Here is a 23,305-nt window from a genome sequence, read left to right as displayed (position 1 = left end):
CTAGGGCATGAAATATAGATGATAATTTCACTCGAATTTTATAAAAATAGACTCGAATAGACAATAGATTTTTAGACCCGATCAGGCCTGGGTAAAACTTCAAAGCAAAGGGTCAGGTTTGGTGTGGATTATTTGTCGACTCGACTCGAATCCGATCAAAAACCCGACCTAAGCCTAACCCGTAATAAATAATCTTAAATTTTTTAAAAAAATCATGTATATCAAGCTTTCAAGCTAAGGTTGCAATAATACCATTGGCCTACATGGTTCCTTCTTTCCCATCCAAATTCAGGAAGTACTCCTATTCCTGCATTGTAACATATCAAAATGAAACAATAATTTCAAAGAGTCGGCATGTCGATCAAAATTTCTTGAGTTTGAATTTTGAGATTTATATAGAAAAAATTAGATGAGAGCTTACTATCTATGTAAAATGGGAAGATTATGTATGGAATAAAACATTCCAATCAAATTCAATTTATAAATAACATTATTATTTTAAAAAAAAAGAAGCGATATTGTGATTTTAATTTTAAAAAAAAAACTTGGTTAACCCTACTTATCAACTCATTTTACAGGTCAGATCTCCTGTTGATCATTTTACAAGTAAATCTCCAGCAAATCTAGCAGCTGTGATTCTTGGTATCTCCATTACTATTGGAGCTAGTGGAGGGAACAAAATCCTTGTTTCTCATGAGATTAATGAAAAGTAGGGTTGTTAAGAAAAAATATTTATTTATAATATTTGTATTATCTAATCCGATTCAAACCGTTAAAAAATCAGATAATATGAATACTACAAATAACAATATATTAAAAAATCTAATAAATAAATATTACAAGTGCTCGAGTGGATTGGAATTTTAAAATCCATTCAATTTATATAACCCAATATAAGTAACTTAGATCCTTGATATACATGATATTTTCCTTCTCTTTCAATTTCTTTTTATCTCACTTGCATATTCACATTTACTTGTCGTTCACTTAATATCTTTGCATTCTCTCTATCCTTCCACTTTATTGAAATTATAATTATTTATTTTAAAATTTAATTTGATGAAGTGATGATGCATTTTATAATTTTAATATTTTTTATTTCAAGAATCTTGATTGAAATTTTATTTTTTTAGTCAAATCACAAACTCAAAAAGCACTTTATAATATTTTCCTGCAAGAATCTTGTCTAATTTCAATAATTGCAACCTGATATTTTTTTTAGAATCTTTAAATAATAAAAAAATTAATATGTCAAATATATAGATATACATAATATCATAAAAAAAGATTTAGCTCAATCTAATATATTTAAGCCGCTCAAGTTCAAAAATTTAAATAAATTAAATTTATAGTTTTTAAAATATCAAAATTAAATTAAATATACTCCTGCATCGAAAACCGCCGTACTATATCCATGAACAGTCATGATGAGAAGTCATTGAACATCAACCATTGATCATCTTGCAACCCCATCTTGCAATCAAGTGGCCCAAAACAGATCATGGACCTACATACAATCTTAAGAAAATTTAAAGTGCTTAGATACCCTGGATTTGGTTTCAATGATCTCCCACCATTGACGAGTCTCAAAGCATGGCCCACAATCCCCACTCAACCATCATCATAGTCTCAGCAATCTCGCATCAACTTCGGCCCCACATCATAGTCGCAATAATGACACCTCAATGATAAATTTAAATATATCGCAATGTTATCACGATAAATTAAAAAGCACCCCATTTCTCATACTACCATGGCCTTGAGGCTCGAGGTCATGCCTTCATGGGAATTTGCCTTGACATTCTCTATCCTACTTTTCCCTCTCCACTCCTATACTTTTCCTTACATAAATATAAAGAGAGAAGTATATAATGTAGATTTTGATAATGGGCAAGTGATAATACTATTAATACTAACGCACTCCATCTCTTGCTTCATTTCAAGAAACACAAACAAAAGAGGGAAAGGGAAAGAAAAGAAAGGGAGAAAAAGATTGTTGCTTTCTTCTCTTGAAAAAAATCCCATTTCCATTCTTGTAAGCCTCTTTCTCTTTCTTTAATGTCACGTTTAATAGCTTCACATGTTGTCAATCATTTTTTGTGCCTTTCAAAAGTTGTATTCATCGTCAAAGGTGATAGCTTTTTTAACCTCAGAAACTGTTTTTTTTCTTTCTTCCTTAATTATTCGAGTCCTGCCTGCCTGCCTGCCTGCCCGCTATTTTTAATCAATTTTGGTTTCTGGGTTCTCTATTTTTTTATCCGAGTTGCTGTTGTTTTCGGTTTTAATTTGCATTATTGTATTTGTGTATCCTTTTGTTTTTATTGATCTTTTTGTGGTTTGGTTTTCTGGATTTCTGCTTTGAAGGCAAATCTATCATGTCTTTCAAATTTGTGAATAAAGGTGCCTCCATTTACAATCTGTTAACCTCCTTAAAATGTATCATTGTTTTGGGTCGTCTTCTTTGTTTTCTTGCTCATAAAACAAGGGAAATGCAAAGTAAATAGTATTTTGCATGTTTTAAATGTTGCAGAGATAGTAAGGATGTTTTAATTCTTACCTGTGGTCATTTTGTTCAGATAAATGTACTGTAAAGCATGTTGCGATTGGAACTTTTCTAAGTCCTTTGTTTTCTTTTCTGTGCAATCTGAAGGATGGGGGATCATTTTGTGTTCCTGGTGGATCGGTTGCTAACTGAATCCACCCTTGAAGCTGCCATTGAGAGCCAAAACCGATTGTGGCAAGCTGTGCCTTCTGCAAATATGAGTTCATCAACAGGAATATTAGAAGAGTGTAGAATTTGCCATGACGAGGATGATGACAAAAACATGGAGATACCATGTTCTTGCCGTGGCAGTTTGAAGGTCAGTTTTAGCTGAATTTGTAGAGCCATTTATTTCAAAATCTCAGTATATGCTGTTAGCGAACAAAATAATTGCCAGTCTTTCTCATGGACCTTTGTGTTGCAGTTCAGAACTTCAGATAAATCAAGGAAGTTCCAGATGCCTGAAATTCTTACTGTCTTGAAATTTGAATGTTTACTAGGGGCTTACTTTGAACATTTTTGGCTCACATATAAAACAGGCATAATTTCCCTCAAACTCATGCACCTCATGATTTTTTGTAAATTTTTGGTACTGCATTTACCTCAGGTATTTTGATCTCTGCATGATGCCAAAAATTCAAACACTAGACTTATCACAGTGCTTCTGTTGCTTTCAGTTTAAGTCTTGTATTCAATTGATTGTTGTATAACAAAAGCTAAAGAGCATCGTAATTGTACGAACGAAGATGTCCTGCAACAAAAATTTAGCATGAGCAATCTCAATTGATTGTAGAATAATTAAAGCTCGAGTAAAGTGTGTTGTAGTGTAGAAACTAGAACGTCTCGCAACAAAAATTTAACACGAGTAAGCTATTTCTTATGAAGGTGACATGCCACTAATTATTAAAGGGTGCAGGTCCCTGAGAATGGAGTCTAGTTGCATGAAGCGAAATTTGATGATAATTTTACTTGTATCATCTTATCACATCAAGTTCAATTTTGTGCCAGGAAGACTTCCCCTGCTGGGTTTAGATGCTTCAGACGAGGTTACAAGTTTCTCTTTATTTTCTTGTTTTGCAGTATGCTCATCGGAAATGTGTCCAGAGGTGGTGCAACGAGAAGGGTGACATTAACTGTGAGATCTGCTATCAGGTGCACAATTAAATGATTTTCGCGATCTCTCAGTGTTGGGATGTTTTCTAATAAATTTGAAGTGGTAAAAAAGGACATAAGGTTTGTAATCATCTTTTTAATATTTGCATTATTGCATTTGCAGCAATTCGAGCCTGGTTATACAGCTCCGCGCCCTTTGTTTCGTTATGGTGGTATTCCAATGAATTTCAGGCATGTCTGTATTTTTGCTATGTGTCCTGCAATCTTGGTTTCAATTTTTTTGTTGGGGTTTTGGTTCCCTTTTCTTTGATAGTGATAGTCCTAATCTGCTTGGGATTTTCATCTCCAGAGGAAATTGGGAGATACCCACAAGGGAATTGCATGCTCCTCCATTTATACCGATGTTTACTACCGACCGTGAATATTTGGACTCTGATTTCGAAGAAGAGTATCCTTTACCCTCTCCTAGGAGCGTGATGTGCTGCCGCATAGTTGCTATTATAGTACGACTCTCTCTCTCTCCCCCCCACCCCCCCTAGGACCCTGTGTGTGCATGTGATCATTTGTTGCTTCATGTGTAGAACTTAATCTCACAGATTCATAGTTTACTTCCAAATCCTGTGGTTCAGTTAGTTTCAAATCTAACAGACAACGCAATTTTTACCCCGTCTTAGCTAATGAATTCTTTTCCAGTTAAGAGTGAAAAAATTGTTAATTAATCAATTAGGGACTCGTGTTCTTTAAAATATCTGGTTATTCTTTCCTGTGCATTATCGTCGTGCATGTGTTTGTGACCCTCATGTTTGTTTGGTCTATATGATCCTATCGTTCTCGCCAGAATGATATCTACTTTTCATGTTAATTTGCAGTTTATGGTTCTTTTGGTTTTACGCCATACGCTTCCTATCATAATTAGTGGAGCCGGAGATTACACAATGACATTGTTCATGGTAAGGCTAGGTTCTCCTGCCTGCTCTTCTTGTTACAAAAATTCAATTTGCTTTTACCCGGTAAAAAAAAAAAAAAACTAAAATCTATGTTATTATGCAGTTAATGATATTGAGAACAGTTGGGATTCTTCTGCCTATTTATGTCATGGTCAGAGCATTTACCGCTATCCAACATCGGCGCCGCCAGCAGCAGGTTAGTGAAGATTAACGCATTTTGTCGACTTTGCCTAAGCTGTGAGTTCAGTCGGCAGAAGCATTTACCGGACGTTAAACATTGCTTTACCTTTGAATGGAATTGTTAAAGATACGATACTAATCGTCTCGTTCTCTCTATGCACTAGGATCCTCCTTTCCCCCTCGCTGAAACAGACGAAGAAAATGTATAACGTCCGGTGATCAGTGCAGCCACCTCAAAATAACAGGATGACAAGTGTACAGGAAGTCAAAGTTTAGAATCTAAATTTCTGTCAGTGCTGAAGGGGTTTAACATCACAATCAAGACAATCAATTGTTGTGCATTCACACTCCAATCAAACGGATAGAATTTAGAGTTAGGAAACCTGTGTACAGTTACGTTGATATTAAACAGCTGCTGCTCGAGCGCAACCTGCCAGAAATGGAAGCCAGAAATGAGAAGGGAGAAGGATGTCCAACATAGATAGTGTATACGCGAGCATCATGCTATCAAAAAATGTTTTTTTTTTTTTCTTTTGAAGCGAGAAAAGGAGCATTAGATTTATTCTTGATTCCTTCCTCATGTTCATGAGAAATTCCGTGTAGTGCATAAAACTGGACGATCAACAGTGTTGATCGGAGTCTAAATTTATCCAATGAATGAATCGATCAAGGCATTAGATGCCCATATAGAACCCTGCAGCAACACAGCAAAAACAACAGAGACGATGATAGAGACGAACGATGATTGTATGTATAACAAGTTCATAGAAAGTTCTATAGTGAAATAAACACACAGGCAGGACAAAGACACTTGTAAACACTGAAAGTACCGAATTGGCACTCTCTTTGAAAGTAATAAAACATAAAATAGCAACACTCCATCAAACTACTAGGTTCAAGTAAACTTCACTGGACGAAGGAAATCATTCATTCAGAGAGAAAACATCAGGATAGATTCAGACTCGGCCATTTCAATCAAATACTCGAGACAAAGGCACATTATTCTTCCTCAGATTCGGATTCAGCGCTCTGGAGCCATTTAATGAAGGGCTCCACATTCTTCCAAATCTGAGAATCCTTGTTGCCTCTCGCTAGCCCCTCTTGATACCAGTGCACAATGCACTCTTCCTCCAGGACATCAGCATCATAGAGTGCTTTCAGGACAAGACCCACTTCCCTCAGTGCACTTGAGCTAGACTTAATACAGAATGCTTCAATTGCTCGAAGTAGAAGCAACTGTGATCTCTCATCCTGAGCAACAGCAGCAGCCAGATAGTTCTTCTTCTTGTCAACCTCCTTCACAAATCCTTTAACAACACCCTCAAACAATGCTTCAAACAGAGCATCAATCTTTTCCTGGGCAGATCCATTGAGTGAACTGAGTGTGGACCTCAACTGGCTTGCAGAAACTCCTTTCTTCAGGTTTTCCTTTATCTCAATGACAAGAGTTTCATGAGTACTTGAGCTCCCATTATCAGGTTTTGGTTTTTCCTCCCGAGCTGGTGAAGCACTTTTTGGACTGCCATTTTCTTTGCTGGATGCCTTTGCCTTTGCCTTCTTTTCTGTCTCATCTGTTGAAAGCACGACCATATCTGCTGTCGCAGCACTCAACTGTTCTTGGATGCGTTGGCGAGCTGCCTCGAGAGATGTATCAGTTTGCCACTGGACATCGTCATCATCGTTGTCATCAACATCTTCCTTCTCATCAACCTGGCTATGAGTTGGCGAGATTCGTTCCTCATCAGAGCCGTGTGCTTTCTTCTTTGTAGAGCTAGCTTTTGGAGGGACATCCTTTGAAGAAGATCCCTTCTTCTTACCTTCTTTCTTCAGCTTCTTCAGTTCCTCGTCAGCAGCTTCACCTTCCTTGAGCCGCTCTTTCTCTGCCCTCCTCAATGCCTTCTTCTCCTTTGATCCCTTCTTTGATTCAGGAGGGTTCTTCAGAATGAAAGACGTGAGCTTGTCCCTCATATCTACATCAGACACAAAACCACATGCAGCGCATTTTAGCTGGAGCATCTGGTTTTTGGTGATGATTATCTCAGTCTCAGGATTTCCACAGCCATAACACTGAACATATTTCTTTATGAAGTTCTCAAGAAGCCCAGCAAGTTTAATAGTTTCATGAGAACCATTGACAAGAGAAGTCCCAGTTTTCTCATCAAACTTGGATTGCGCACCAAGCTCACAACCAAAATACTTTGTAGTGTAAGAAGCTGGCCTTGCCAAAGCCTTTGCAATGTCAACCATGTTGACAATATTTGTCTTGATGCCATTTCCTCGGCCCTCAACTTTGGTAACCATCTTGGGCATTTTATACCTATAGAAGGCATCATCGCTGTTTGAAGCACCAATGTTTTGCAATGCCATCTTGATCCCTGTAAATCAGACTCTCAAAGCAAACTCAGCAGGTGTCACTGAAAGCAAATGCTAGGGTAGGCAGCAGTTACGATGTCGTCTAGAGATTCTTTAGGCTGTTCTTCTGTAGTCAGGAAAGGTTGCACCCAACTGCAACCACTAAATTCAGGGTATCCTTTACAAGGCCCGAGATGCATACAGCTAACTTTGTCTGACAAGGGCCTTCCCTTTTTCCTTAAGGGAGGAGTGTACTCTCCAAGCAATCCAATCTTTCCCAAAAACGAAATGGCCTGTATGGACATAAAAGCCTCGGCTTACACACACTTCACCCTGAAAATCTGTAAACACCAGCACCTGCAGGTTCCTGAAAAGGATGATAAGAAGAGAGCTTTAACCAAAAAAATAAACTTAATTAACAATGTCAAGAATAATTAAGCAAAAACTAAAATTAAAACAACCAAACCTCAATCCCAAACCGGTCAGGGTCGGCTATATGGATCATTTTCAGCTAAAATAACATAGAGAATAAAAGCAGAAAAATACACAAACTTTATAAATCTAGCATCACTACATTAAAACTCTTTGACCTATGGTGCAAACACTGATCCCAAATCAATCATAAGCTACTCCATCTTAAAAATGATCAAGAAACTAATACACATGAGGGCATGAACACCATCAATACGCATATCAAGCTTAAAACACAAAGTTCCCTCTACTGCAAATAATCGCAATTCATCCAACTCAACAACATATAACTAGCAACTCCACAACATTTAACTAGCAAACCTTTCAAATTATTGACTATAATTACCAATTATTTATTAATAATTAGCAAAAATATAAACAATGAGCAGTCATAAACATGATTTTCCCCAACATTAATAACAAACAACAAAAAATAATCATCAAACCAACTCAACAAAAATCAATAAGCAAAGAGAAAATAATTATCGATTCTTTTATTAATCATTCAGCGATTCTATTAGATCTAACATAGGGAAAAAAAACGTAATCGCAGATTAAAACAGAAACAACCAGCCGATTAAATCCAAAAACAAAAATATATGAGAAAACAACAGAGTTTAAAACTATTCAAGAATCAAGCAAACCCTAGCGGCTGCTTACCTTGAAACGATGGAGCTAGCGAAATCGAAGTTTGCTTCTAGAGAGAGAAAGTTGATTGGCTTCTTGAGAGAGAGTGGGGGGATGAGGCGTGCTGTTAGGTTTTCGGGTTGATATTTTGCTTATATAGAGAGTTGTACGAGTGAGGCTCTCTCTCTAGAATGTTTTATTTATTTACTGAGCCGCGAAAATTTCTCTTAATTTTTTCTTTACCCTAAACTTTATAAAGTTAACGTTGGATTTTATGATTTCGAATTTTGCAATTTTAGAAAGATAAACAAATAAATTATTTGTTCTTAGATTAAAAACTTTCTTAAATAATTTGCTAAAGTAGTCACATAAAAGATATAATTACTTTCTAACATGGTTTAATTTACTATAGCATATTTATCTTATACACATTGGTCTTGAATTTATTATTTTAGGATCATAGAAAAAAAACACCTTAATTCAATTTTTTTATTTAAATTTAAAATTCCTTTAACTTCATTTTTTTATTTAAATGTTAAATTCTTTAACATTTTTTGTGTAATTTAAAATTATATCAAACACCGGATATAAAATAACTGATATTTTATATATATATAACTTATTAGCATTGCTTATAATATTTTAAGGATTGAATTGAACTTTAAATTTTGATTAGAAAGTAATTTATTTTTTTTCCTTTAATTTTATTTATAGATATTTTTATGATGATGGACCATTTAAAATAAATAAAATAAAATATAATGTTTGTCTTTTTTGTTTTTATTTTTAAATAAAATAATAAACTCAAATTTCAGCCAATATAGTGGTGAGAGGTCTTTGAATTAAAAATATATTTTACAATTTATTTTTATCTAAAAATACTTTTAAAACATTATAAAAACTTTCATAAACTATCTACTAATATTAAACACCCCAAAAAAACATAAAAAAATAAATTAGAAAAAAAATAAAAATGAAATATAATCTTCTATTTTAGAAATGTTTAGAGAAAATAATTATTATCATCAAATTTTAATAATTAAATAAAACTTATTAATACCAATAAATATTAAATTTTATCATAAAAAAATAACCATACCGAAAATCTTTTCTCCTCATTATTTTGGAGCAATTCTCTCTCAAAGCGACCAAACCAAGTTTTGTCGGCTTGTGTCTCCTAGAGGCGAACCAGTGTTCGAATTCTACTAGAGCCACCGCCTCGGGAAGGGCTTTTCTTTGCGCGACCCGGCCCAGAATTGTGGTAACAATTATAAATCCAACCCACTCTCTAATTAACATTCTAATTATGTAATTTATCCTGTTCTTTTTAAGGAGGATTATACTTCCTGCTTAAAAGCAGTTGGACATTATATTTTATACTTGAAATTAGTATTTTAAGTTAATGTTAAAAATACATCATTTTATTTTAAATTATATGAGAAGGAGATTTAATCTTGATTAAAGTATTTTAAATTGAGAATGCACCTTATTGTTAAAAACAACAAAAAAATAAAATAAAAAATAAATTATTCAGGATGATGAACAGTTAGAATAAATATTATTTTTTTCGCGTGATTATACTAATATTTATCAATTGTCAATTTATTCAGATTCTAAACTATATATGTATACCCAAAAAATATAATTTTACCTTTTAATTTATGCGTATAGTAAATTAATAAACAAATTTTTTTGTAAGAAAATAATAATAAACAAATCTTACATGGCATAATTATGTCAAAGATAATATATCTACAAATTACTATTAAATTTGGTACTGTACTAATCACTTAATGATTATTTAAATATAAATAATTTCTAAGAATTTGTTTGTTTTTAAGTTTTAAAAATATTTTTGAAAAATAATTATTTTTTTAATGTTTTTAAATTGTTTTAATGTGCATATAAAAATAAATTTTAAAATATTATTTATATATATTTTCAAATAAAAAATACTTTAAAATATAATATCAAAATATATAAAGTACTTGAAATATTTTTAATAGACCATGCGGTTTGTCCAGCAAGAGACCCTCATTAATTAATTGAAAAAAAAAAAAACTGATTACTTTGTTCATGACAAAGTCAATGTCCAGGCTAGAATAAATAAAATTGCGTGTCAACCCGAAGAGGTGGAATGCTCATCTGATAATTTATTTAATAATTTAATTTATTTGCATTTATTTAAAAACTCTATGTTGAAACATTCAAGCAGGTGGTTGTGGCCAGATTTGTCTGTGGTTATTAAAAAAAAATTGTTTATGGCCGCCGTGATTTAACCTTTTTTGGACTGATTATACATCATTAAGCACATTTTTTTTCTTGAATGAAGGTTCTACTGTCTTAGCTATAAACCATATTTTATATCGCATAAAAGGACATAAAACAAGCGTGCATATATATATATATATATATATATATATATATATATATATATATATATATATATATATATATATATATATATTCAGCACAGCAGGCTTAAGGTCAAGTTTCATTGCTGTGTTACAGAGAAAAATCGTTCGTTGGAGCAACATCTAGGAATTGAAGATATAAGATATGGCTTCTCCTCTATCTAGACTACCTTCTCACCTGTCTTTGCATATCAGACCATCTTACAAGCGTATTACTGGGGCGGCCATGCAAGTTAGAGCTCAAAGATTTGGAGATGAAGGTCAGTAATTTAATCATGAACCAGTAATTTGACTGTGAATGTTAATTATTTTATGTTTGTTATCGTTACAAATCACAGAGAAGGTCTTTACTTTTCTTTCCTTTCATAAGCGCGAGCTAATTTACAACGATTTTATCAGCAGGAAAGTCAAGTAACAATGTTGATGCAAATCTGAGTGTTCTAAGAGAAAGGATAGAGGAAGTCAAGATCAGGGAGAGACTCGAGAGGGGTTGCAGGTGTGAATATGGCTGGAATTATGAAACTGGATATAACAATAAGCTAAGAAAAGAAGTGGGATTGCAATATCATCATCACTTCGTTGATCTTGTAGGTTTGGTTTGTGGTACTATAGGGTTCACTTTTATTGCTGGCGCTCTTTTCCTTTCTCTTGTTTCCCTCTTTGTGCATTTGAGTCAATAATTCGAGCTCTTCATATACTAGCAGCTATTATACACACAGTCTTTATTTATCAGTATAATGCTGTTCTCAGCACGAATATCTATCGTGGATACTTACAGAACAACCATGGACATCTGCTCTTTCTTCCTCTCTCTTCCTCTCTCCAATTAAGCACACATATACCAGGATCTCTAGCTCTGCAAAATTAAGTACAAGTCATCTTCATGTCGAGGTGATTCAAGACCAATTTCCTGAGTTCTATTGCCATCTTCGTAGGTTGTTTGAAGTAGATTTCTTCCTCAATAATGCTTTCACATCCATCCTTTTGGCATATCTTCCATCTGTGATGGGCTACCAAACTATAAGAAGTCAAATATCTCCATACGAGCCGCATACGCAAAGACTTCATCATCATAGTCAATACCAGGTTGTTGGCCATATCCTTTCACAATTCTAGATTGCTTGCGACAGTACATGCAACCTTCATAAATCGGATCTAGAAGATCAGTGAGAGGTAGCCCATTTGCCGCCTTCTCCTTTTCTAGTAGATTCAGCCCATCAAAGTTAAGTGACCAAATCTCAAATGCAAAAGCCTTGAGACATTTAGCACCATCAGTCCGAATTTGCAGCAAAAACATTATATTCTTTGCTATATATAGCAACTCTAACAATCAACATCTCTCCTTCATCTTTTGCGCTTGATTCATAGCCTTTCTCTATCTTAAGAATCATCTTCTTACATGTACACCAATTATCATAGTTGTCCTTTGATGATTTCAAAAATTAAAAAAAATTTAAGTATACCATTACTCACCATTTTTGCCTACGTGCTGATACCAGGAAAGAATAATCTTGAAGCTAAACACTTTGATTAACTTACTTTCTCACACCAACTCAAACAATTACACACACACATATAGGATTCTTGGTACATGCATATTATTTTTTATACTAAAGAGATCATATATTCATTATAGATTCACATAGTGAATGTTTGATTTTATTTTTAATGGGCAAGCTTGGATTTAAGGGTAGGATGGTCTCTTTTTAATGGGACATATTAGTAATTATATTAAAGAAGAAGGTAATCAGTGTTTTTGTATTTTTATCTACAGAGTAATTATTAAATGAACCTTAGAAAAAAATTCCATATTTCCAGGGGCTTTTCAGGGTTTGCATCTATTTTTTTTTGTACAACTCAATTTCTTAAATGCCCCTAAAAATAATATTCCTTAACTATGGATGCCATAGCACTTTAGGTATTTTGCTATATTCTTTTGTAATTTTCATGTGAGTTTAAGAATAATTATATCTTTTAATATATACATAAATTATTATTTTAATTCAAAAGTGATTGGTGCGTGCTAGGCACACACCAGCAAGTGGGCACCGCCCGTGTCTTTTGGATGACGCATGCAGTGTTTGATGCACCTCACTGCCCTTAAAAGCATAATTTAATTTTTTTAACTTAGGTGCAAAGGTACTTTTGTCTTTTCATTCAGCTTTTTTTTTTTCCTGTAATTATCAAATTGATAAAGGGGTGGTTTTGTAATCTTAAAAATATAAATATTATTTAAAAAACAAATTTGACGTGAGCAGTGCACGCGTCAGCATGGAGCCTGCCCCATGCCCTTTAGGCGGTACGTACAAGGCCATCTAATGACCAAACATTATTTTTCATAAAGGCGTTTGATGTCTTGACATCCTCTCCGTGATAAGACGATGCGTGTGGCCAATGGATGGTCAGTTCGATGTAGACAACATTTTTTTTTTCTTATTTTTTCTCTCCTCATCGATTTCTGTTTCTGCCATTTAAGAATTTCAAAAAAGCTCTTCAATTTGTTATTCTTTAGATTTGGTTCTTGTTTTTTTTAATTATTATTTTTTTATTTGAAATAATCTATAAATTTAGAATTCTTTTTCAATTTCATTCCCCTTCAGTTTTATCGATCAAATTTGTTTTTTTATTCTTTTGATTATTATTGTTTTATTTGTGATAATTTAAATTGATTTGTTTTTACAACTTCATCCTCCTTAAATTTTTTTCCTATCAAATTATTTAATCCTCGTTCCACGTTGATAATTTTTTAAAATTGATTTTTTTTCTTGATTTAATCCTTCAACATTAATTGGTTGTGAATTAAGTTTCTTGATTAAGTTTGGATCTAGTATTTCATGAATTACGAGTTTTAGAAATTAACTCAGGTTTATTCACCCGATTTTGCTTTTTTTTTAGGCTCACGTTTTTTAGTTTCAAACTATTTATTTAATTGAAGATTGGGCTCCATTAATATTTTTACTTGCTTCTTATATGATTTTTCACTAATTTTGAAAATGACTCATGTTGTTTTGGGTCTTTTTATTTGTTATTCTTTATTAAATTTAAATTTTTAAAATGATATATTTTTTAATTAATTTAAATTAATTGATTAAATATAAGTATGAGATACTTACTTTATGATATTTTTTTAGCTCATGTTTTTTTCAGTTTCATCTTTTAAAATTTATTTATTGGAGATTGGGCTCGATTAATTTTTTTATTTACTTCCTTTAAGATTTTTTACTAATTTTAAAAATGACATGAGTTATCCATAATCTTTTTATTTATCACTCTTTGTGAAATTTAGGTTTTTTATAGATATTTATTTTTTTAATTAAATTAAATATAAGTATAAGATTTTTTTAATGATATTTTATTTGGTTAGATTGAATATAAAAGAAAGACGGGTTTGGAGATTTTGATGGTGGCACATTAGCCAATAAAATAAATTCTCATGAACCTCCTTTGTTTTTAGTGCAAAAACCAATAATGGGTGCAACCTGTAATGCGGGCCTGCAACTAGTAACTATAGAATACACGCACGAGAACAAATAACATAAACTATAATAATAAAAACACTAGATCAAATACAATGTAATCACGTGACTAATGCATGAACTTAATTAAATATATAAATGAACCATTATTGGATTCTAGAGACAAGAATATCTTCTGACATTCTTTTAGTTTATAATAAAAACAACTTTTAGCTAATCATATTAATAAAAATATGTAATATCATAAAAAAAACGAATTAATTAAAAATATCTAAATACCATATTAATAAAAACATTAGATTTTTTCTATACGTGCTGCATCTTATAGTTTCCTTGTTGAGACTCCCTGAAAGCATACTAGAACATTTTGCCTTTATAATTTGAAGTTCTTAAATGTGTTTTAGTCTTCTTTCCTAATGAGTGATTTGGCTTTCAAATTCATTAATTAATTTGTGTTCTCGTTTAAATATTTATCACTCCATCCAGACAAACATATTTTATCGTTGTCTTCGAAGTTCTATAGTTTCAAATTTGATATAATGAACATGAACCTTGAGAAAAAGTTTAGTGCATAAGCTTTTCCAAAAAGTTAAACTATTAGTTCTAATATTCTGAAAGAAGGAATTGAAGCATAGAAATGAGATCGAAATAGCATAGAAATGGAATCCAAATTATTTGATCTGAAGTTCAACATCTCCAGCATGAGATGCACACTTCATTAGTTGATAACAATGGAATCCAAATTCCAAACTAAGGGAATAGCGAGCACATAACTGTGAGCGATATCAATTAAAGTGACGCTTGAGGAGGATGAAATGGTCGATGTGTTCATGGGCTGCGCCATCGAAGATAGAGAAATTGTCAACAAGCTTCTTAGCAAAATGCTCAAAGGTTTTCTCTACAACTTCACTTCCAAAGTGCTCTTCCACGAGACCCTGAAAAACAGCTCTGCCCCCTGAAACAGACACTTCGATATTGGATTTCTTTGACGTTTTCCAGATCTGATGACTCAATGAGTCCATTATCTCAATATTGAAATTCCCGTTTTCTTTTATGATTTCTTCAATCTCCGTAGAAGAAGAATAGTACAGAGGCAAGTTGAACGAGTCCACCTTTTCTTCACTAATCTCTCCCTACAAAGAAGAACGATCTGCATATGTCAAAGAGTATACTTACTAGGATTTTGCTTCTAATCAGTTAGAGAGAGAATTATTTTACCAATTTAGCCATGTCGACGAGGCATGATCCGAGAAGTTCATAGTACATTCCAACTCCTGCCTGAGACATAAAGATCCCATCAGGAAGACCGGCCATTATAATCACCATCAATCCTCCACCCACAATTTCTTGTGCTCTAGCATTCAAAAAGGTGTTCATGTCACTCTGGAACTGAGCTGAATATGCCTTGGTGACTTCTTTTTTGAGACCATCACATTGGATGCTGCCCTTGTTCCATGCAGGAGACTTGCTGTCTACAACTTCTTTTGGGACCTTAGAGAGCCACTGTAAGCAATATGAAGAGTACGCGAAATGCAGTGTAGACTTGGGGAGGAGGCGGCCGTAGAAAGTACCGGGCAGTCCAGCAGCAAAGTATTTTCTATTGGAATGGAGGGTTTTGAAGAGAGTGTTGAAATCATTGGTTGTGACATCGTTGAAGAATACTTGGAACTCCAACTCCAAAGGTGGGGATTTTTGGAACTGGGCTTGGTATTTCTGCTCCACAGCTTCTATGATGTTTTCCACAGCAAAAAATGTATTGGGTCCAACAGAACAACCAAAATCTGCTATTCGAAATGTGTCATTCGATGAGTCAAAACCAAGGCTTTTAAAATCAAGCTTGTCTTTGATGCCTTCAGTCACCTTTTCCTTTGAAGCATCCACCACTCCTTTCTGTTGCAATAAGCAGATGCATTATAGGCGTGCAAAGAATTAGTTTAGAGTAGACTAGATACGTTCTTAACGCTTTGGCGCGAGCTACACTAAAATAAAAAAAATAAGCAGAAAAAAAAATTAAAGTTGCGAGGAAATTTTTGAAAGGAGTTCGTCAATCTTAACATTTTTTTTACTCGAATTCTTATCTAACTTAGATTTCAAATCAAACCATTTGAAAGTTTTTTTAATATTGATACAATTAACTTAGTAGGTTTAAAAACAATACAAACAATCAACATAGATATGATATGGCTTTAAATAAATATTTTAAGATAAAATCATTTTAACAAAGTTCAAGAAAAAAAAAGTCTAATTAGAATGGAATTTGTTGAAACTAAGAACATCAAGTTTTGTTATTGAAAAGTGCATGTTTGTCCATTTCTCTTTCTATTTACCATAATTTGAAGACTCTTTCTCTTTGATCTAAAATTTAAGGACTAAAATATAAAAAAAATAAAGTTTTGGATCTAACCCTTTATTCTCTAAACTCAAGGGAACAAAAATGATTTTTGCTAAAACCCAAAGAAGAAATTTGTGGAAATGAAACTGACTCATAGTTTTTTTAAAAAAGAACCTTTTAATTTTTATGTGATATTATTTCAATCCTTTTATTTTTAATTTTTTGCAAATAATAAAATAAATTATTCTTTGTGAAATTGAGCACCAAAACAATGACAAGACTTTTTTTTTTTAAGATCGAGATAACTACATAAAAAACAAACTAAAACAAACCATCAACCTTATTTTCCAATCAACACAATTTTGAAAGATCCAATTGAAAAGAAAAAAAATTGGTAATCAAAAGCTAAGAAGAAAGATGACTAGAGTTGATACTTGATATTGATTTTTTTTTTTAAATGGCATTCAATTATTTACAAACAACCAAATTATACCTTTTTCATGAAATGGAATATTATCATGATGTCAATATGGTTTTTAAAAATTGTAATGACCATATAAAATACAAATAAAAACAAATTATTAACATGAAACTCAAATCAACTGAACATCAAATAATAAAACTAAAAAAAAAAACCGAAGTACAAAACAAAAAAAGAGAGGCTGTTTTGCGTCACAAGCCAAAGTGTTTTATTATTGCTATTATTATTATTATAAGGGGAAGAATATGCACCTGATAGGCGGAATTTTGAGTATAGCTTTGAGGTCCATCTCCACCAACCATGGCCCATGATTTTGGCAATTCTTTGATCTCTTCAGTTGCCATCTCTGTCTTTCAACCTGATGCAGGCTTTGCTTCCTCTGGTATGTCTACCTCTAATTCAACAGAACGGTAGACTTATAGCGATTTGTTTCCAATGCTATCTCCGGTTTTCCGAGAAGGGCGAGAGGATTGAAACAACAGAGAGCAACATTCAGAGAAGGCTACAAAGAGGCAGCAAATTAAAACGATGCCTAAAGAGACTTGCAAGGGCTCCGAATCATGCCTGCAGGATATATATGGAAAAGAAGACTAGAACTAAACTACACTGACTAACCCAAGCAAGCAAGCAGAGTAGGTGAGCTTTCAACGCCTTTAAGAAAAAAAAAAATTATATATATATATATATATATAGGTTGTTTGTATCTGTATATTATAATAAATATTCCCTCATCTTCATGTAAAATTGGAGATACTGGTCATTTTCATCTAACTATTGGCTAGGACAAAAATTGCCTGGCTCAGTTCGAGCCATCCTCGGAAAACTTTCTAGTTCAAGCTGACGTAGATCCTATTTGTTTCTGTATTTTAAAAATATTTTTTTAAAAAAATAAATTTTTTTAATTTTTTTTGTTTCAAATTAATATTTTTTTAATATTTTTGAATCATTATCATGTGTTAATGTAAAAAATAGAAAAGAAGAAGAACTAAACGACACTGACTAACCCAAGCAAGCAAGCAGAGCAGGTGAGCTTTCAACGCCTTTAAGAAAGAAAATATATATATATATATATATATATATATATATATATATATATATATATATAGGCTGTTTGTATCATACTTTATATTATAATAAATATTCCCTCATCTTCATATAAAATTGGAGATACTGGACAAAAATTGCTTGGCTCCGTTCGTGCCAATCCCAGAATACCATTTCTAGTTCAAGCTGACGTAGCGCGAGCCAACAAGGAAGGTGATTCTTCCCTTTCAACTTCTAGCTACCAGGCATATTCTAGCTAATTTTCCTATGAGTTTTTTTTTTATAAAAAAAATCTCATAATTTCCTTAACAAGCATGTAAATGATTATGAAATCATTAAGCATCCCTTTTGTTCAACAATTATACTGTTGGGCTTGAGACCACTAAGAAAAAAAAAGAGCCTAATGAACTTCATTGTGAAGTATAAGCAACAAAAATTCACAGCAAGGATCATTCGTGCCTATGTAAAACTGGTTTCTTGCGGCAACATGCTGCAGCTTTCAACACGTTCAAGATTCATATTCTGGGTTGCAGATCCTAAATACACATTGATACATCATGTGCGAGTTTCCCCTGGCGATGCAATGCTTCAATCAATTCAAACATATTTGTGTTTTATGCAGCAAAGTTCAGGCTCTCTTGATTTTGAAGATTCCTCGGTGGACATTGCCTGCCTGCCCTGCTTCCACCATTAGAAGCTCATCTTGTAAATATATTTTTTTAAATTATTCAAAAGGACGAATCAACTATATATTGAATGCCTCGTAAGTTAATATAAAAATTATTAATTATTGTAGGGAGGGGAATTAATCAACAAATACAAAATTATGAGTATTGCTATTAATGATATTGCTAACTCAATTCCTGAACCAATCAAGTTTTAAAAAAATCAATTTAAAGTATATTATACATATTTAATTAATTAAATCGAATTAAAATAAAATTTAATTTAAAAAAAAAAATATGGAATGAGATCATTTTAATTAACCCAAATCAACTAAATTAACCTAATTTACCAAATTTATAATTAGATTCATCAAAGTTAATTCACTCAACCCCCGTAACTAGGATATGCGTGGGGTTTAATTACTTTGATTATGAATGGAACTCATGGGTATACAATAAATTTCAGTGGATGATACAGGCACATCTAGTGCTCCTGCGGTCGGAAAACATAAACATGGATTAATTGTAAAAAAAACAATAATGGACCTTTTACATCTTCATCAAAACTTTGTATGCCAGCAATTACATTTGCTCGAAACATGCTCTAAATTGTACTGATATAATCAATACAATCAATATTTATTTTAAAAAATACACTATCAAATTTTTTATATTTATTGACAGAATTTTCTATCGGTATTTGTATTATCATTTCGTTGGTAATTAATTGACTGACGGAATCACAGATAAAAATGCTCCATCTGTAATTTTTTTTCGTTGATAGAAAAGAAATATTATTACTGATAGATTTACCGTATGTAATTATGTCGGTGATTATTTAAAAATATTTTAAAAAAATTAAAAATCCTATAAAATATCAACCAAAAATTGTCTCATATGAAAAAAAAAAATTCTACAACAACATTCATACAATTATTAAGAACAAAAAATTTAAAAATAAAATAAAAAACAAATATAATGAAAAGAACACAAAAAAAAAGAAAGAAGAAAAATCTTACCTTAATGTATTTGCGAGTGAAGCTGAGAAGAGAAAAATAAACAAATTTATAAAGTATATTAATTAAAAAAAACTGAGAAGAGAAAATACAAAAAAAGAAGAAGACATAACTGAGTATATATGGAGGAGATGAGAAAGAATGGGATGTTGATGTTGATGTTTTTTACATAGGAGAAGGAGGAGGAGGAGGAGGAAGAAGAAGAAGAAGAAGAAGAAGAAAGGAGGCTCGTCTATTGTGAAATGAGAGATTCTAGACTTTTTATTGGAGCATTTTACTAATGGTTTTACCGATAGATAATTAAATATTAATATTTTTAATTCATTTCATCGGTGATTTCGTCTGCAATATTTAATTTAAATTCTTAATTTAATCAAAAATTTTCAGAAACTGTCAAATATCACCAATGATTTTTTAATCCGTCAATGATTCCGTCTGTAATATTTAATTTAAATTTTCAATTTAATCAAAATTTTTCAGAAACCCGCCAAATAACACTGATGACTTTTCAATCCGTTGGTGATTTTGTCTGTAAAGAACAATAATTAATAGTGCAATTGGAAAGTGAACAGTTCCAGAGCTCTTTGGAAAATACAGATGGAATTTTCCGTTGGTGATTCCCTTTGGAATTGGCATGATGAACAGTGTTAATAATTTACCAGTGATTTTACCGACGGATTGTACCAATGCAATAAATTTTGTCGGTAATTCTGTTGGTATAAATGACACATCATTATTTTTTTATTTGTTTTAATTATATATTTTTCCACTGTAATTTTCTATGTATATAGTGATAAAAATATTTCTGTTAGTAAAATTCATTACAATTTATTAACAGAATATTTCTATTAATATATCTATTATATTTATTAATTTTCTAATAGTAATAAAATTTATGATTGCCAACACATTATTCCCAGGTAAATCATGTTGTAACATGGGATCTGCTAGCTCAAATCAAGTAAACGATACCATATGATGGGGGTGCCGAAATTCATAAAACATTTATATTCTTACTGTGTTCATTAAGTGTACGGATTATTTTTGTATTTTAAAAGTATTTTAAAAAAATTTAAAATTATTTTTATTTTTTAAAAATTATTTTTATATATTTTAATATGTTGGTATTAAAAATAATTTTTTAATAAAAAATATATTATTTTAATATATTTCTAAAAGAAAAACAAAAAACAACTTGTATACTTATTTACATGGACAACCATGTTTCAAACTGGAGTTGGCCAAAAAAAACAATTTCTGGAGGGTTTTTAGAAGTAGTATCAACTATGTTTTAAAATATTTTTATTTAAAAATATATCAAAATAATATTTTACATTAAATTTCAGTCTCTCTTGATTTTGAAGATTCCTCGGTGGACATGGCCTGCCTGCCCCGCTTACACCATTAAAGCTCAAATGAAAATCACAAAAGCCAGGAATTGAAATAAAAGAGGTTTGTTTACATTATAGCAATATTATCTAACTATAACTAAAATTTATCAGTATTTTACTATAACACGGAATAATATTAATTGTGAGTGAATTCATTATAAATTTACTGTTCTGCACTGTAATGCAAGTACTCTAGATTATGAGTTCTTTCATTGTGAACTACACTGTTGGTGAGGGTATGTGGGGAAACTACAACCTGCAGGACCCAAGCGTCAGGCTGGAGGGGCGCTGGGCACACCCCTGTGCACACGTGACGCTTGGGCTGCCTGCCTGGGGGCTAGGTACATCCCAGCACCCACGTGGCGCTTGGCGTGAACCCTGTCTGTGCCCAACTTGGGGACACCTAGCGCTTGGGTCATGCCGCTGGACCCAAGGGGAATGGGTCTAGCGTCAAGACCCAATTATTATTTGATCCTCCATCAAGACCCAAGGTTCCTGGGTCTTAGGATTTTAAATATTATTATTTGTTTTAAAAATATTATTTTTTTTAATTATTTTTAATATTATTAATAAAATAATTAATAAATTTCAAAGAAAATATTAGTATTAATATTGAAAACATATTATTATTTATATTATAAATTTTTATGCTATTTTTTATAAAAATAAAAGGTGAGCTCGTGGCGTAGTATTATTAAAAATATTCAACAATTCGAGGTATTAATATAAAAAATATTATAATTTACGTTGTAAATATTATTATTTTTCTTATAATACAAAGTATTCTTATAAAACATATTATTATTTTTCTTATTATTCAAAGTATTCCTATCAAAAGATTATTATTTTTCTTAGAATTCAACATATTCATCTCAAAGATATTATTATTTTTGTTATAATATTATTATTTTTAAAATAATTTAAAGTTTTAATATAAAAAAATATTATTATGTATGTTCTAAATATTCTTGGAATTTAAAATAGTATTATTTGTGTTATGAATATTATTATTTTTACTATAATCAAAAGTATTAATATTAAAAATATTATTTTTTGTGTTATAAATATTATTATTTTTATAATAATCAATATTATTTTTATAATAATCAATATTATTATTTTATAATAATCAATATTATTATTTTTATAATAATCAATATTATTAATAAAATAATTACTAAATTAGAAAACATTTATTCTTAATATTGAAAAACAACCAAAGATTTGATTTGAAAGGTAAAATTAAAAATTACAATTAGTATTATTATTATCATCTTTAATAAATTTTTAAAAATTGTTATTACAATAGAAGAAAAACCACATGGGAACACGCGGCGCTTAAGCTCCTACCTGGGGGCTGGGCATAACCCCAGTGCACACGTGGCGCTTCGGCTTTGCCTCAGCGCTGGGCACATCCCTGCGCACACGTGGCGCTTGGGCTGCCTACCTGTGGGTTGGGTACTCCCCAGCGCACACGTGACACTAGGGCTGCCTGGATGAGCCATGATCGCGCCCCTATTGGAGACAAGTGGCGCTTGGGTCATGGCTCCGGACTCAAGAGGAATGGGTCGGGCGTCAAGACCCATGATCAATGGGTTTAGCGTAAGGACCCAATTCTATTGGGTCCTTCATTAAAACTCAATGTTCATGGGTCCTTGGATTCTAAATATTATTATTCGTTTTAGAAATGTTATTATTTTTATTATCATTAATATTATTAATAAAATAATTAATAAATTTGAAAGAAAATATTATTATTTATATTATAAATTTCTTTGGCATTTTTTATAAAAATAAAAAGTGAGCTCGCGGCGTAGTATTATTAAAAATATTTAACAATTCTAAGTATTAATATAAAAAGTATTATAATTTGCATTGTCAATATTATTATTTTTCTTAGAATACAAAGAATTCATCTCAAAGATTTTATTATTTTTGTTATAATATTATTATTTTTATAATAATTCAAAGTTTTAATATAAAAAAAATATTATCATTTGTGTTCTAAATATTATTGGAATTAAAAATAGTATTATTTGTGTTATGAATATTATTATTTTTACTATAATCAAAAGTATTAATGTTAAAAATATTATTTTTTGTGTTATAAATATTATTATTTTTATAATAATCAATATTATTAATAAAATAATTACTAGATTAGAAAATATTTATTCTTAATATTGAAAAAAAACAAAAGATTTGATTTGAAAGGTAAAATTAAAAATTACTATTAGTATTATTATTATCATCA

The 23,305-nt window shown here is 31.6% G+C and overlaps 4 protein-coding genes across 9 annotated transcripts; 2 read left to right on the top strand and 2 right to left on the bottom strand.

Annotated features, from left to right (window-relative positions):
* The first annotated feature begins 1,772 nt into the window (after positions 1–1,772).
* On the top strand, positions 1,773–5,353 carry LOC18099418 (uncharacterized). Of its 3 annotated transcripts, none has more exons than XM_024588915.2 (8): positions 1,773–2,035; positions 2,651–2,861; positions 3,623–3,694; positions 3,819–3,886; positions 4,005–4,158; positions 4,525–4,605; positions 4,706–4,839; positions 4,947–5,353. In XM_024588915.2, exons 2-7 carry the CDS (start codon positions 2,652–2,654, stop codon positions 4,811–4,813), a joined length of 693 nt encoding a protein of 230 aa, XP_024444683.2. In that variant the 5' UTR covers positions 1,773–2,035; position 2,651; the 3' UTR covers positions 4,814–4,839; positions 4,947–5,353. The 3 variants fall into 3 exon arrangements, with proteins under 3 accessions (XP_024444683.2, XP_006383364.2, XP_024444682.2); XM_006383302.3 differs by having other exon boundaries at positions 1,779–2,035; positions 4,706–4,798; XM_024588914.2 differs by lacking the exon at positions 1,773–2,035 and adding an exon at positions 2,052–2,400 and having other exon boundaries at positions 4,706–4,798.
* A 158-nt stretch (positions 5,354–5,511) lies between these two features.
* Positions 5,512–8,427, bottom strand: LOC18099419 (eukaryotic translation initiation factor 5). Of its 3 annotated transcripts, none has more exons than XM_006383303.3 (2): positions 8,266–8,427; positions 5,512–7,501 (listed from the first exon to the last, which is right to left on the bottom strand). In XM_006383303.3, the coding sequence occupies exon 2, from the start codon at positions 7,147–7,149 to the stop codon at positions 5,782–5,784; it is 1,368 nt and encodes a 455-aa protein (XP_006383365.3). In that variant the 5' UTR covers positions 7,150–7,501; positions 8,266–8,427; the 3' UTR covers positions 5,512–5,781. The 3 variants fall into 3 exon arrangements, with proteins under 3 accessions (XP_006383365.3, XP_024444680.2, XP_052304349.1); XM_024588912.2 differs by having other exon boundaries at positions 5,512–7,491; positions 8,266–8,397; XM_052448389.1 differs by having other exon boundaries at positions 5,512–7,525; positions 8,266–8,366.
* A 2,299-nt stretch (positions 8,428–10,726) lies between these two features.
* On the top strand, positions 10,727–11,429 carry LOC18099421 (uncharacterized). 2 transcript variants are annotated; one of them, XM_006383304.3, is made up of 2 exons: positions 10,727–10,906; positions 11,049–11,429. In XM_006383304.3, the coding sequence occupies exons 1-2, from the start codon at positions 10,792–10,794 to the stop codon at positions 11,324–11,326; spliced, it is 393 nt and encodes a 130-aa protein (XP_006383366.3). In that variant the 5' UTR covers positions 10,727–10,791; the 3' UTR covers positions 11,327–11,429. The 2 variants fall into 2 exon arrangements, with proteins under 2 accessions (XP_006383366.3, XP_024444726.2); XM_024588958.2 differs by having other exon boundaries at positions 11,046–11,429.
* Positions 11,430–14,746: 3,317 nt separating this feature from the next.
* Positions 14,747–17,554, bottom strand: LOC18099422 (loganic acid O-methyltransferase). The gene is made up of 3 exons (XM_006383305.3): positions 17,187–17,554; positions 15,341–16,012; positions 14,747–15,255 (listed from the first exon to the last, which is right to left on the bottom strand). Exons 1-3 carry the CDS (start codon positions 17,277–17,279, stop codon positions 14,908–14,910), a joined length of 1,113 nt encoding a protein of 370 aa, XP_006383367.1. The 5' UTR covers positions 17,280–17,554; the 3' UTR covers positions 14,747–14,907.
* Positions 17,555–23,305: the final 5,751 nt, after the last annotated feature.

Source organism: Populus trichocarpa, chromosome 17 (assembly GCF_000002775.5).
Source record: "Populus trichocarpa isolate Nisqually-1 chromosome 17, P.trichocarpa_v4.1, whole genome shotgun sequence".
NCBI classification, from domain to species: Eukaryota; Viridiplantae; Streptophyta; class Magnoliopsida; order Malpighiales; family Salicaceae; genus Populus; species Populus trichocarpa.
Note: the sequence above shows the minus strand (reverse complement) of the source record. Positions and strands in the feature narration are given on the sequence as shown.